At 39.9% G+C, this 12875-nt stretch overlaps 1 protein-coding gene across 2 annotated transcripts in view; it reads left to right on the top strand.

Moving 5' to 3' along the window:
* FHIP2A (FHF complex subunit HOOK interacting protein 2A) overlaps positions 1-12875 on the top strand; it is a 34197-nt gene that overhangs the window by 17149 nt on the left and 4173 nt on the right. For both annotated transcript variants that reach the window (XM_066190872.1, XM_066190871.1), the window contains 11 exons: positions 167-460; positions 1329-1525; positions 2720-2834; positions 2940-3016; positions 3119-3311; positions 4507-4676; positions 5516-5659; positions 7310-7400; positions 9102-9245; positions 11782-11922; positions 12745-12848. In XM_066190872.1, the coding sequence (XP_066046969.1) occupies positions 167-460; positions 1329-1525; positions 2720-2834; positions 2940-3016; positions 3119-3311; positions 4507-4676; positions 5516-5659; positions 7310-7400; positions 9102-9245; positions 11782-11922; positions 12745-12848 (1670 nt within the window). The remainder of the gene's footprint in view (positions 1-166; positions 461-1328; positions 1526-2719; positions 2835-2939; positions 3017-3118; positions 3312-4506; positions 4677-5515; positions 5660-7309; positions 7401-9101; positions 9246-11781; positions 11923-12744; positions 12849-12875) is intronic.

Genomic DNA, 12875 nt, shown 5'->3' with positions numbered 1-12875 from the left:
AGGTTTATAAAACACCTATGCTCCCACAGCCCTTTACGTTTTACATGGTTACTGTATCCAGCCTTGACTACTTCAAATGTTGATGTTAAAAAAAACGCTTTTAGTAAACTCCTGCTTCAGGATGAACAGTAATTTCAGCTGTGTAATTCCAAAAAATGCTTTGCAGAGTAAGTTGAAAGCCATGGCTCTCCAAGGATCAGCAAGTGTAATCACAGAAGACATGATAAAAGACCAAGAGTCCGTGACAACAGACACGGGGCAGCCTGGCCAGCCTGAGGAGACGCCCGGTGCTGCCGGAGCCGAGCACATGGAGAGGGAAGATGAGCTCCCACAACAGGCAGATGAGCTCTCTTTCAGCCTGGATGAACTCAATGTCACAGCATCACCTGAGTCCTCCACTGCCTGTACAAATCAAGACTATAATTTAGTGAATTCTCTACTAAATCTCACTAAAAGTCCTGTAAGTTGGGGTTTTTTATTTGTTTGTTTGTTGGGGTTTTTTTTTTCCACTCTGTGTGATAAAATGAAATAGTTGGATGCTGCGTGAAGTGGGCAGAGGGAGTGAATAAACACACTGTATTTTAGCTATAAAAAGTGAAATGAGGGGTTTTGCAGGCACTTTTTGTAAATTGGCAATTTTCTTTGCAAATTCAGATTCAAATAGAAATACTATTTTAGAAAATTATTACTAAGCTTGTTGATAGTAATATAAGTGGGGTTTTTAAGAAACTTGTATAGGATGCTGGATATTTCACAGAAAAGCTACACAGGATAATTCGAAAGTTAAATATATTACAAGAGAATATTTTTAAAAGTACTTTCAATTGTTCTGACTTAACCAAACCCACTCTCTTTGAAATGACACTGAGCTATCTCTAGGAGTCGGTTTTCTTTTTAAAAAGCCTGCTGTATGTCTTACCCATGTCAATCCTCAAATTCAGACTTAGATTCTTTCAGAAAATTTTGAAGGAGTTTGGGTAAGCCTGTAACTGCTGCAGCAGTGCTGAGAGCAGAAAACCAAGTCTACCACTGTACCTCATTATTGTTACATGAGTAGTTTACAGGATTTAGTATCTTGGTCTCAAGCTGACCTACAGCTCTACTTCTGTTAGCTGGAAGGTTGCAGCTGGCATTCTTCTTTTTCAGGTGAGATTCTTTTATTTTGTAGCATCCAAATTCACTAGAGTTAATGACTGAAAAGGCAACAAAAATAGTTGCATTCAGTCACTGTGGGGGAATGGAGAGGTTTTATTTGGGAGGTGTTTGCTTCTTGATTTCCAGTGACCTTCATTCACCCTCTGATTAATTCTTCCATGCCCTTCTGCCAGGACGGCCGGATAGCAGTGAAGGCCTGTGAAGGTCTCATGCTTTTGGTGAGTTTGCCAGAACCAGCAGCTGCCAAGTGCCTGACTCAAAGCACTTGTTTATGTGAATTGTTGACAGACAGGCTGGCCACCCTCTACAAAGCCTTGCCTCAGTCACTGGATCCCTTAGACATTGAAACAGTGGAGGCAATTAACTGGGGGTAAGAATTTTATTTTTGTATTTAATACTCAAAGTGACTTTACACCCCTCCCTGAAACTATTTTGATAGGTAGATAATGTGTATAAAATATTTCCCCACATACACACAGGCTAAAGCCTCAAGGGCAGAGCTGAGATAGAGCTGCAGCACAGTGGTGCCCTTTGGGTGTCCAGTGTACCTGTGATTTCTGATATGGGGCCAGGTCTGCCTGCCAGTCCCTGGCAGAGATGCCTCAGGGGGCAAGTTTTTCCACTGGATTACATCAACAGTTTATAGTGGTGTCACTGTAGTATCAGATATGGATTATATTCTCATGCAGATGTCAAGGATTTAGGAAGCATTAACTTCTCACTGTACACAGTGGGCATTACAAGCTGCTGCAAGGGGCAGGAAGGGTCTGTTTGTTAACAGGCTGTTGTTGCAAAATTTTTGCAGCAAAAAAAGAAGAAGGAAAGAGTTACTGCATAAGTCACCACCATCAGGCAAAAGATACATACCTGTTATCTTAACTGCTTGTAATTTAGATTCTTAAAACATTTCTCTTTCCCACTCTGCCTTCATTACTATGAATTTCTCCTGATCTTTTAGTACTGAGACAGAAGTAGGTATTTGCAAAGTGCATAGCAAAATTTCCGGTGGTTGGAGATGGAAATTAGAAGGGGAAGACCCACAACTTAAAACTGTGGGCTAAATAAGCAGTGGTTTTTTTTACCAAAGAAAGTGGTGTATTTGTTATTCCTTAGATCCCTTAAATTGAGATAGATGTTTCTTTCTGAAAGATACAGTCAAGTTCAGGTATACACTGTGTGGTTTTGGTCGGCTTGCCTGAGGACGCCTACAGAGTAGAGAAGAACAATTGCCTTCATTTTACGGTTCTATGACTACAGGAGTTGCTGATTCATTTTCTGTGGTCTGTGTTTCCTGGGAGAACAGGCTTGGTGATCAGTTTTCCCTTCTGACTCCAGAAACACTTAACCAGAGTTCCTGTGCTGTACATTCTGTATATCCTTTAGCACACACTGAATACCTGTGTTGTGATGGCACTGCCAGATCCATAGAGGCAGAAAAGCCTTTTTCATGTTCCCTTCATTAGAAGTAGGTCATTAATTATTCTGTTAGGTTCAATAAGAATGGAGTCCAAGATATTTCAATTACTTGTAGACTAAATAAATATTTTTTCTCTGTGTTCTCTAGCTTGGATTCCTATAGCCACAAAGAAGATGCATCTGCTTTTCCAGGGAAAAGAGCGTTGATTTCATTTCTTTCTTGGTTTGACTACTGTGATCAACTCATCAAAGAAGCACAAAAGGTTTGAAATGTGTTCAGCTGATACAAATGTATTCAGCAAATAAGCAGTTGCCGTTGTTTCCCAGCTTCTGAGTTTGAGACACACCATTTTTTACTTTTGTTTCAGACGACTGCTGTTGCTATGGCAAAAGCTGTGCGGGAACGATTCTTCATTGATGTTATGGAACCTCAGCTGATGCAAACGTGAGTAGCTCCTACAAGACACAGCAGAACAGAATCTGAATCAAGCTGATTTTTGGGTGGTGGAAATCCACTCCATATCTGACATGAAAATGTTTCATTCAGTTCAGAGATTGGAATCCTCACGTCAACTGCACTATTGCACCGCATTGTTCGTCAGGTGACTTCGGATGTGCTGCTGCAGGAGCTGGTGTATTTTATACTTGGAGAGCACAGGGAGCCAGAAACACTGACAGACATCAACAGGCATCCACTGCGACACAGGCTGATCGAGCACTGTGATCACATTTCTGATGAGGTGAGGGTGATGTGACACAGGGGTGTCTGCTGGCCGGTTTGGGACTGCGGGGAGTCTGTAAAGACACCGCTGTGAGGACTTTTCACGTTTGTGTCAAGTAATGGTTTTTGCCAAGAAAGAGAATTCTGGCTCTCAGCCCTGCAAATTCCCTTTAGAAAATGAAGTCAAGCTGTTTTCTCCACCGAGCATATTTCTTTTTTTTTTTTTTTGCTAAAAATTTTTTGACGAGTTTGCCTGTGCACTATGCATATCCAGTTAGACTTGCTCGTCTGTAAGATAAACTGAGTGTTTTTAATTGCATTTTAATTTGTTGCTGTTATTTTCCATGTTGTGTCAGTTCTGTCTCATTATCATATAAGATCCAGATAAAAACTTACATGAACTGAGTGTGGTTGGAGAATATATGCAATGCCAATTAAAAGAGGATGTGGTAACTTTAAGCTCCTTACATACAGTAAGCATCATTGAAATAATTTACTTCAGTAAAATCCTTCCTTAGAAGCTGTTCGTTTCATTTTTTCCATTAAACAATCTCAGCCCTCTACTTTTTCAAATAAAGACCAAGCTTGCAGAAATACAAGTCTGTGCTTTCTCATATCCATTTTTTAGTATGCCTACCTGCTCACCCTGTCAGAATGAGTTATCTCTGTAAATTAGTTATCTTTGCAAAGCTAAGCACTCTCAAGCAGTCTTGAAAAATTGTATTTATATTGCTTAAAGTCAGTGTTCCTTTAAAAGCCTATGTAACGTCTGCAAGTAAAAATCTTAGCCTATAGATCTAGTCACAAAATCCGAGTATTACTTTCTTTTTTTTTCTGGGTATTTATTACTATAAGTCCTGTTGTGGGTCTCATTTGCACAATGATAACCAGCATGGATCTGACTGTAGAAGAGGAAGCTAAATTCTGAGTTCTCTGTATGTTCTTTGTATTGCTATTTTCACAGATTTCAAAAGAGGTTTTTTTTCCAGAAAAAAAAGGCATTCTTATATTGATTTTCAAATGTAAATGGACTCTTCCTCCATGTTTATACCACATGTAGCATCATAGTTTCCTATTTTTTCTTATGATTTTTGTTTCCTTCCATAATGTCAATAAGTGATTGCAGTGTTCTAGGGTGGACAAAGCAGATAAAAGGCAACAAGCACAGGGCAGCAGTGCTTCAGTTTATCGAGTTTTTACTCTTTCTGTTGCAGATCAGCATAATGACTTTACGAATGTTTGAGCATCTTTTGCAAAAACCCAATGAACACATTCTTTATAATTTGGTTCTGAGAAATTTGGAAGAAAGAAACTACATGGAATACAAGCCTCCCTGTCAAGAAGATAGAGATGTGGTAGAGAATGGACAAATTGCTGGAGCAGTGTAAGTTTCATTATTAAGAAAAGTGTTCACAAGTAACTTGGATCCTTATTTTTAGAATGAAACAGTTTTTTTTTCCAGTAATTGAAAGAAAAGTGAGCCTGGAGAGCACTTGAGTGCTGTATGTATTAATCCATATCTGTACAGTGATGCAGAAATTCCTACATCAGCAATTTATGGAAACTCTTAGAACAGGAACAGAAAATCTAAAATTTCCACAAGCCTCTTTGCAGAACAATTCAGAATACAGACATTCAGAGGTCTTAATTTATTTATGCATCTACCAAGCTGAAATCTATGCATATTTTATTGCAATCAGTGAGAATATTCTTGCAGTCAATAACTTCAGTGTCTTGCTTACATTTATGTTCCTTGTATTTTTTGATGAAAGAACACTTCTGAGGCACTACATAAAATAAATAAATAAAATACTGAGACACTACATAAAGTATATATGCTAGGTAACTCTTGTAACTCAATGTTTTAGTGAAGGACAGGTGAGGACTGGCCCCACAGACTATTTTAGTCATCTAGAATAATTTAAATATGTCCTGGAGTAGAATCCTCTCATGTGAAAAATAGGGCTAAGAAGTTTTAAGTGACTTAATGCAGTAATTTTGTACAAGCCAAAGATGTCTCTTCTGTTGTTCAGATTGTTGGATATTTGCAAAGGTTGGTATTTCTGCACATTAATTAGGTAATGCAGTGTGGATATTGTTATGTTCTGGAAAACATCCTCATTGTTCAGAGAAGAAAAGCAGCCTGCCTTGTGACCCAGAGATTGTCCTGCCTTCCATAACATTAGGTGGATGATTATGTTTTTGTCTAATGTAATTTCACAGAGATCTGGAGGAAGATCCATTTTTTACTGATCTGTCTCCAGATAACACATTGTCAGCTCAGGAGTGGCTCAGTGCTTCTCCGCCCATCAGTCCAGAACATCCGAAAAATGATGGGAAGACTGAAGTTCATAAAATTGTAAATAGGTGAGTTGAAACAAAGACTTGAGGAAATGTCTGAATGTGTGGGTGTCTGCACACACTGTGCAAATTAAATGTGTACTCTGTAATGGATGTTATTCTGTGCCAGCTGGGAAAATGACTCCTCAGAAGGAAATTATGTGGCATTTTATCAGAAAGCTACTTCTGAAAGATTAGAGCTTGCATTAATTCAACATAAATGAGAAAAATGGAAGAACTTTACAGCTAGTGGTTGAATACTCGTTGATTATAAAAGTTGCTTTTTGCAGAAATATTTGCTGTACTTCAAATGCTGTTCCTGGACTTGACCTTCCTGGACAAGTCTGGGGAGTCTTGCCATAAACCTTTCAGGGGAAAAAAAAACCCTCAAACTTCCTTAGAACTTCAAAGTTCTTAAGCACATACATAAAAGGAAATAATTGCCATGCTAGAGATAACCTTCCCTGAAAGTCAGGGCCACCTGTGTCAGCTGTGACATACCTCAGTGCCTGTTAGACTCACTGCAAATTGGATATCACAAAGCTCTGAGCAACTTAGTGATGGTAATTCTCTTAGGAGCTAATATTAGGATGAGGGCTGTTTGCTCTGTCAATACTTGGTAGCAGAGCAGCACTGGTGTGTCAGTGCTGACCTATCTGCCTGCCCAGAAATAATCAAAGGTGTTAGCCAAAGGAAGCAAACAGCCCAGGGACAGCCAGGACAGAGTGACATCATCACTTCTTGCCCTCTTTCCTCCCAGTATCACTATTTATAGTTCATGGTGGACATGGTTTGGAGCAAAGACACAAAGAACACTCTCCTAAATTCACCTCGTGTAACATCCATCAGGGAATAGAAATGTTTTCTATAGAATAGAAATGTTCTGCAAATTTGTATTTTTTGAGATAAGATGAACTCCGCATGAAAAGTCAGCTACTACATATTCCTGCATATAAATTCTGGGGTATGGTGAAGGCTGAAATTTGGAATCAGGGTCCAAAGACTGGGTTTTATTTTGCAGACCAGAAATTTCAATGGGTTTAATTTACTTTTTTTAATGTTTTTAATATTATTCAGAATTTTCTGATGCATTTTAGGGCAGATACTGGAGTAATAAGGACAGAGTGTTTGACTACACACCTGGCAAAAGCGATTACAGTTGTAACAGGGACATTTATATGCAAATCCTCTTGTGTGTCTTAGATGTTCATTTTTTGCCACAACAAACTGGTAAATAAAACTACCTATGAAATAGGTTAAGAAGAATTTTAACTGTAATTCTTCTTCTCTTTTGGCTCATTTATTCCCAAGTATATTTTGTTTTAGCTCTAGTAAGATGGAGTCTGACCTTTAGCAAATACTTGACCTATTTATGAGTATTCCCTCTAATCTCCATTCTGTCTGCTGATTCTCAGAAAATGCTTCCACTGATGACTTTAGCTCTAGTGGCAGATACAAAAGTTCTCAAGCATATACCTTGTTACTACAAACAGTAGTTGGAATAGATAGGCTTAAATAGATTTTGTGTTCTCTGTTCTTCACATAAACTTATGGTAGAGTCTGTGGATTAATTGGCCAGACAGTTCAGCACTGTGTGTACACTGCTGCAGATGATGAGAAAGTATTGATCCGGTGCTCTGTGGAATATAGTCATTAATGTACTTTTTTTCTCCTCAGTTTTCTCTGTCTTGTACCTGATGAAGCAAAGTCATCATACCATGTGGAGGGTACAGGTTATGATACTTACCTCAGAGATGCCCACAGACAAGTAAGTCAGTGAACTCTTCCTCAGTCCTTGAGAATTTGAAATGCCGGTGAGAATATACAAATGCTTCTGTAAATAGTCCTATTAAATGCATCTTTTGGTAATGGAAGATGGGAAAATTCAATTTTCATTTTTAATGAAAACTTACCTTTGGAGATCTGTCGATGATGAATTCACCTTGTATTGCACTAGTGGGAATAATGGATGACATGAAATGCATTAATATTCATGTAACAAATACAGTGAGAGAAAACCTGAACCGCAGATAGATTCTTAATTTGCTTCTGCATTTATCTGCATTCTCTTGGAGAATTGCCTGCCAAGCTGTTTGAAAGAACTAAAGAGAAATTAAAATGCTGCATAGGAGTTATGCAATCTGGGACTTTGCAAATAAAGGCTCATCACAGGGAGTGCACAGCCTAAGGCATTCAGGTTTGAAGTTGGGAGGTTGGGTAGGCAGGGAAAGCTTTGTGATTTACTGTTTAGAAATAAATGCAAGTTTTGCTTTTACAAACATGAAGTTTCCTTGGTCAGAGGACAGCCACTGTTTGTTTGCAGCTTTCTTACTGAAACCATGTGAATCTTCTAGAACAGACAAATTTATGCAAAGGAGCAGAGTAACTGAGAGCTATATTTAGTAGGTAACTCAAAAATTCCATAACCTTGGAATTGTGTTATCAGCTGCTAAAGATGGGAAGTTTGGATTTCTGTATTTATATTGCTTCATCTGTAGTCTCTCCTGAAAAGAAAGGGAATAGAAAATAGAGAATAAGGAAACAAAGGTTGATGTAAAATTCCCCTATGTTCTATTCTTGGATGCCAGAAACCACTTATCATCCTCGTCTTTCTTTCATGCCTTGGGAAAAAGAGTGTACTGGGAGTTATTAGAGAGCAGAATTGGTTTCTGTCACTTCCTGACGATGATATGGCTACTGTTAAAATATTTCCCCCCTAAGAGTAGCCCTGCCTGTTGCTGTTATTACATCCAAATAGCTGTTCTGCTTCCTTACTGCTATTTCTGGAAGCCTGCACAAGTAGGTAAGCTACAATCAATGCAGAATTTTTGAGTGTGTTTTCTGACTCTTTTGCTTCTGTTTCTTCCTGTGTTCCTTATTTTCTCTGCTTCAACTTGTGCTTCTTTCAAGGTGTAATTCCTTGCACGTGAGGCATCAGGCAGCGTACAGCAAATATGGGGCAAGGTAGAGAAAGACTGCCAGGGGTGTTAGGAAACAAAGAGAGGGAAGAGGAAGCCTCAGAATACTTTTAGTTTGTATGTTCTGCATGTACACGTGCCTTTCCTGTCCTGGGAATTGGGGAGCAGAATGGTTTGGATAGCAAGATCAGCTACCCATAATGTAGTGGAAGTGTGATGTGTTTTGAGAAGATAGTTAAGAATGCAATTCCTGCTTCAGAAGAACCCTGATTAGGTTGCGTATTGTTGGTGTTGCTTTGTGTTTTGGCCCCAGCTGCTTTTTGGGAGCTCTGTTCTCCACTCACTGCTTCTCAAACTACCCTGGTAGCAGGAATATCCCCAGGAAAATGAGGTGCCTACTGATAGTGGTTTTACTGAAAGCGTTTACTTTATAGTGACTGATCTTTTTGAGCTTGGATTTATCATTTAGCTACAGATTATGGTTTTAAGGTGTATGGACTAATGGTTTCCATGGAGATTTAAGTCTGTTTTCCTCACTACTTTGTTTGTAGTTCCGGGATTATTGTGTCATTTGCTTACGGTGGGAGTGGCCTGGATCTCCCAGATCTTTGGAAAAGTGCAATTTAGAAGCGTCATTTTTTGAAGGGCACTTCTTGAAAGTCCTGTTTGAAAGAATGGGCAGGATTCTTGATCAGGTAAGAAAAAACAAGTTAAGTATTCAATTTCTGATACTTTCATCACTTTTAAGAGCTGATCTCCATCAGGTCCTGTGGATTCCCATCACTCTCTATTATAGTGTTACATTATTGTGTAATGTGCCCTTTCCTGGTCATAAGCAGGGCCAGACCCATTTGCACGTACAAATGCACAGGGAACATGTGCAGGAAGCCAAGAGTAGCCTCTAGGTCAGCTCTGTGAGTGTTCATGGGAACACTGATACAAATCTGTGATATCAGAAAGCATTGCAGAGGTGGTGGCTCTCACCTCGTTTCTGGCAGAAGAGAGCTCAAGCACACAAGTGAAGTAACTTGTTTCAAATGCCTCATGTACTAGACACTACCTTCTTCCTCCTGCTGGTATTACAAGTTTCTGTAGAACTGACTGTACCCTAAGAATTTTTTTTTTAATTTCCTGAACGTCAAAATTTGCTGGGTTTAATCTTTTTAGCTACAGGGAAATTTTTTTCGGATTTATCTGATATGGGGCCATTTTAGTGAGTCTGCTGACATATGGACAGAAATAAAAGCTCTGTGTGAAGAAGCAGCTTTCTTTAATGCTGTCAATTAGTTGGAATCACAACAGCAATCTGACAGAACAATGCAGCACGTGTTACTCCTTTGTTTCCTTCTCCTCTTGTGAGCACCAGATAATGCCCATGCCTTCAAAGCTTCCTAATGAATTGGCTGACTCAAACAGCTCTAAAGACCTTCTCCTACAGTTCAGCTAGGTAGACAGTGAATGGATTTATGGAGGGAATTTTTGTCTCTCTCTGCAGAGTAACTCTGCTATAATAACTCAAAATGTAGTGATCTCTTTTTACCTGTAACATCTGTGGTCCAGGGGCTGAAAGCTTCATTTGTTAGGAGATTGGGATGAATCTATTGCTGGAGTGCCAAGTACAGAAATAACTGCCACTGACTGGAAGAAATAAATGCTTTCATTTCAAAAGATTTATGAGGCAACTTTGCGATGCAACGGTGTGTGGTAACAAATTCGAGAATAAGATACCTAAATATTACTTACGTGGACACATGTAATCAGTGGAAATTTTGTCAGAGCAGCCCCAGTAGTCCCTGAGGCTGTTAAGCAGAAAGACAAGTAGGTGTTTCTTTCAGTGCAAAGTGAATCACCAGCTCAGTTTCCTCAACTCTGTGGACTGAAAGCTCCACTCTGGTGCCTGAGCTCAGGTATCTGTTGCCATTTTTGTGGTGCCCAGGATATTCCCAGAAGTTTGTGGTTACAACACAGATCTTGAAGGTTCCACCCTCTGTGGAACCATCAAGAGACCAGCAGATACTTGGGAGCATCTGAGAAGGCAGGAGATGTTTGTGTGTGGGCAGGTGTATGAAGTGTCAGATCTCTGTTGAGCCAGCTAATGAGAGCTTAGACATGCAGACATGGCTAAATGTATCTGTCTTAATCTGAGGCTGAATTTATCCAAATCTCCCAGACCTGAAAAGGGGAAGGAGCTGTTCTTTTCATAAAGAGAGCATAAAGATGGGAATTTGAGGTCATGAAATCCTCCTCTTCTAGGTGTGATGAAGCCAGTGAGGGTATTACTGCCAATATGCAGTCAGAGATTAAATGAGGGCCCTGTCATCCACTTAGATCAACAAGGTTGATGGACACAGAGCTGTACCAAAGGAATGTCTGTCCCTCTCTTGTCAACTTAGTGTGTTCTGCCATTGTAGAAGCGCGAGGAGGTTCTACTCTTTTGTAAATTCTGGGCTGAATTAAAATGTCACCTTGTTTTCACTGGGATGACAAAGAGAAAAAAAACAGTTTTGAAATATGAAGAAGCCATGGTGAAAATGCTTGATTTTATGGAAATAAGTTTCTTACTAGAATGGTCAAATCCTTTAAACTAGGCACTTTTTTCCTGGAAAATTAGGTACTGTTTTATTCCTTATGACTGATAAGCGTTTTCCAGCATCTGGCAGTGTTGCCTCTCCCATTTGGTTGATTTGGGGAAGGGAAGTAGACTTGAAACTCAGAACTTCCTGCTGCTTTCCCAGCCCAGGACTGGTCCCATCTCCCATAGGCTGCTGCCATAAGATGGCCAGGCCTTCTGCAACGGTTCTTTCCCAGAAAAAAATAAAGTAGAAGAGAAATAACATATTAGCTGTAAACATGGATTTCTCTCTGGCAATTTCCTGAGCTCATATACTTTACAATTTCCCAGGAGAAGCAAGCAGATGTTTAATCTAGGCTGATTCCATGCTATTTCTTTAGCTGAAGGAATATTTTACGGGAAGAGGGCTTGCCATGCAATAAACAAGTGTGCAAAAGCTTCAAGTGGTTGTAGCAGCAATACAGATAATAACATCTAATGCCCAACTGTCATATTCACAGCTGTGAAAAGCAGAGGTTGGGCCTGTCTTCTAATCTAACTTTTTATCTTTATTTATTCATAACCCTATGTATAAAGTTCTAGTAGTTAAATAAACATGAGGTGGATGAAAAGAAGCCCAGCATGAAAATAACTAAGCACTGTGTCTGCCTCTTTTGCAGCCCTATGATGTAAATTTACAAGTTACATCAGTGTTGTCCAAACTGTCCCTGTTTCCCCATCCTCATATACACGAATACCTTTTGGATCCTTACGTCAACCTCGCCTCTGGCTGCAAGTCTCTCTTCTCTGTGATTGTCAGGGTGAGTAAACACAGCAATAATTACACATGGCTGTATGGCAGTAATGTATTTAATAACTTTGTCGTTAGTGGTAGTAGTTGCTGGGTAGTTCAGGTTGGTAAATGTTTGTCATTGAATGCTGATTTCAAATCAAGATTGGGCCTAGATGGGCATCTCTGCTCATACTCTTTCTTTTTTTTTTTTTTTTTTTTTTTTTTTTTTTTTTTTTTTTTTTTTTTTTTTTTTTTTTTTTTTTTTTCTGATGAAGGCTGTTCTTGACAATTAAGTCCTGGATTTATCAAAAGTGCCCTTCTTCTCCAGTTCCATCTCTTCCTGCCAGACTTGCATCCTAGAAGTGCTGGCTGGGTGCCTGTCACGCTGCAGTGTCCTCAGTCAGAATCCCTCGCCCACTCCACGCACCAGCTGTTACTAAGCTGGTCAGGAGCCTGTAAATGATGCTTGCCCAATAGTAACAGAGGGCTTAGCTCCCTTTCTCCCAGCAGCCTTCCCTGTTCCAAAATGCAGCCTTCACTCTCTCCCCTTGTGCTTTCCCTAGGCCCAAGAAGTCACTGGTTGCTTGTCTGTGTCAACATTTAAAAAGACAAGTTAATCACTGATGTAATTGAAATAAGTAATGCCATTTGTGACAAGAGCAAGTAAGGCTTTTGTATTTCTTTATTTTCTGCACTCGCTCACCCTCCTTTTGGGCAGAGCAGCCTCTCTGCGGGTTGTTCTGTGAGCCTGTGAGGATGCTGAAGTGGGCACTGAGGCTGCCATTGAACCTTGCTGTCAGGCACTCTGCAGAGGTGTTAACTTTGTGTATTGATGGCCTGCCCTTTACAGGTCGTCGGGGACCTCATGGTTAGAATCCAGCGCATCCCAGATTTCACTCCCAAACTTCTGCTGGTCAGAAAACGCCTGCTGGGCTTGGAGCCGGAAGGGCCCATGTGAGTAAACACATTGCGCCTTCACCG

The sequence above is a fragment of the Chamaea fasciata genome, unplaced genomic scaffold (genome assembly GCF_029207755.1).
Source record: "Chamaea fasciata isolate MVZ Bird 193981 ecotype frontalis unplaced genomic scaffold, bChaFas1.0.hap1 SCAF_9, whole genome shotgun sequence".
NCBI classification, from domain to species: Eukaryota; Metazoa; Chordata; class Aves; order Passeriformes; family Sylviidae; genus Chamaea; species Chamaea fasciata.
This window is presented reverse-complemented; position numbering and strand designations above follow the sequence as displayed.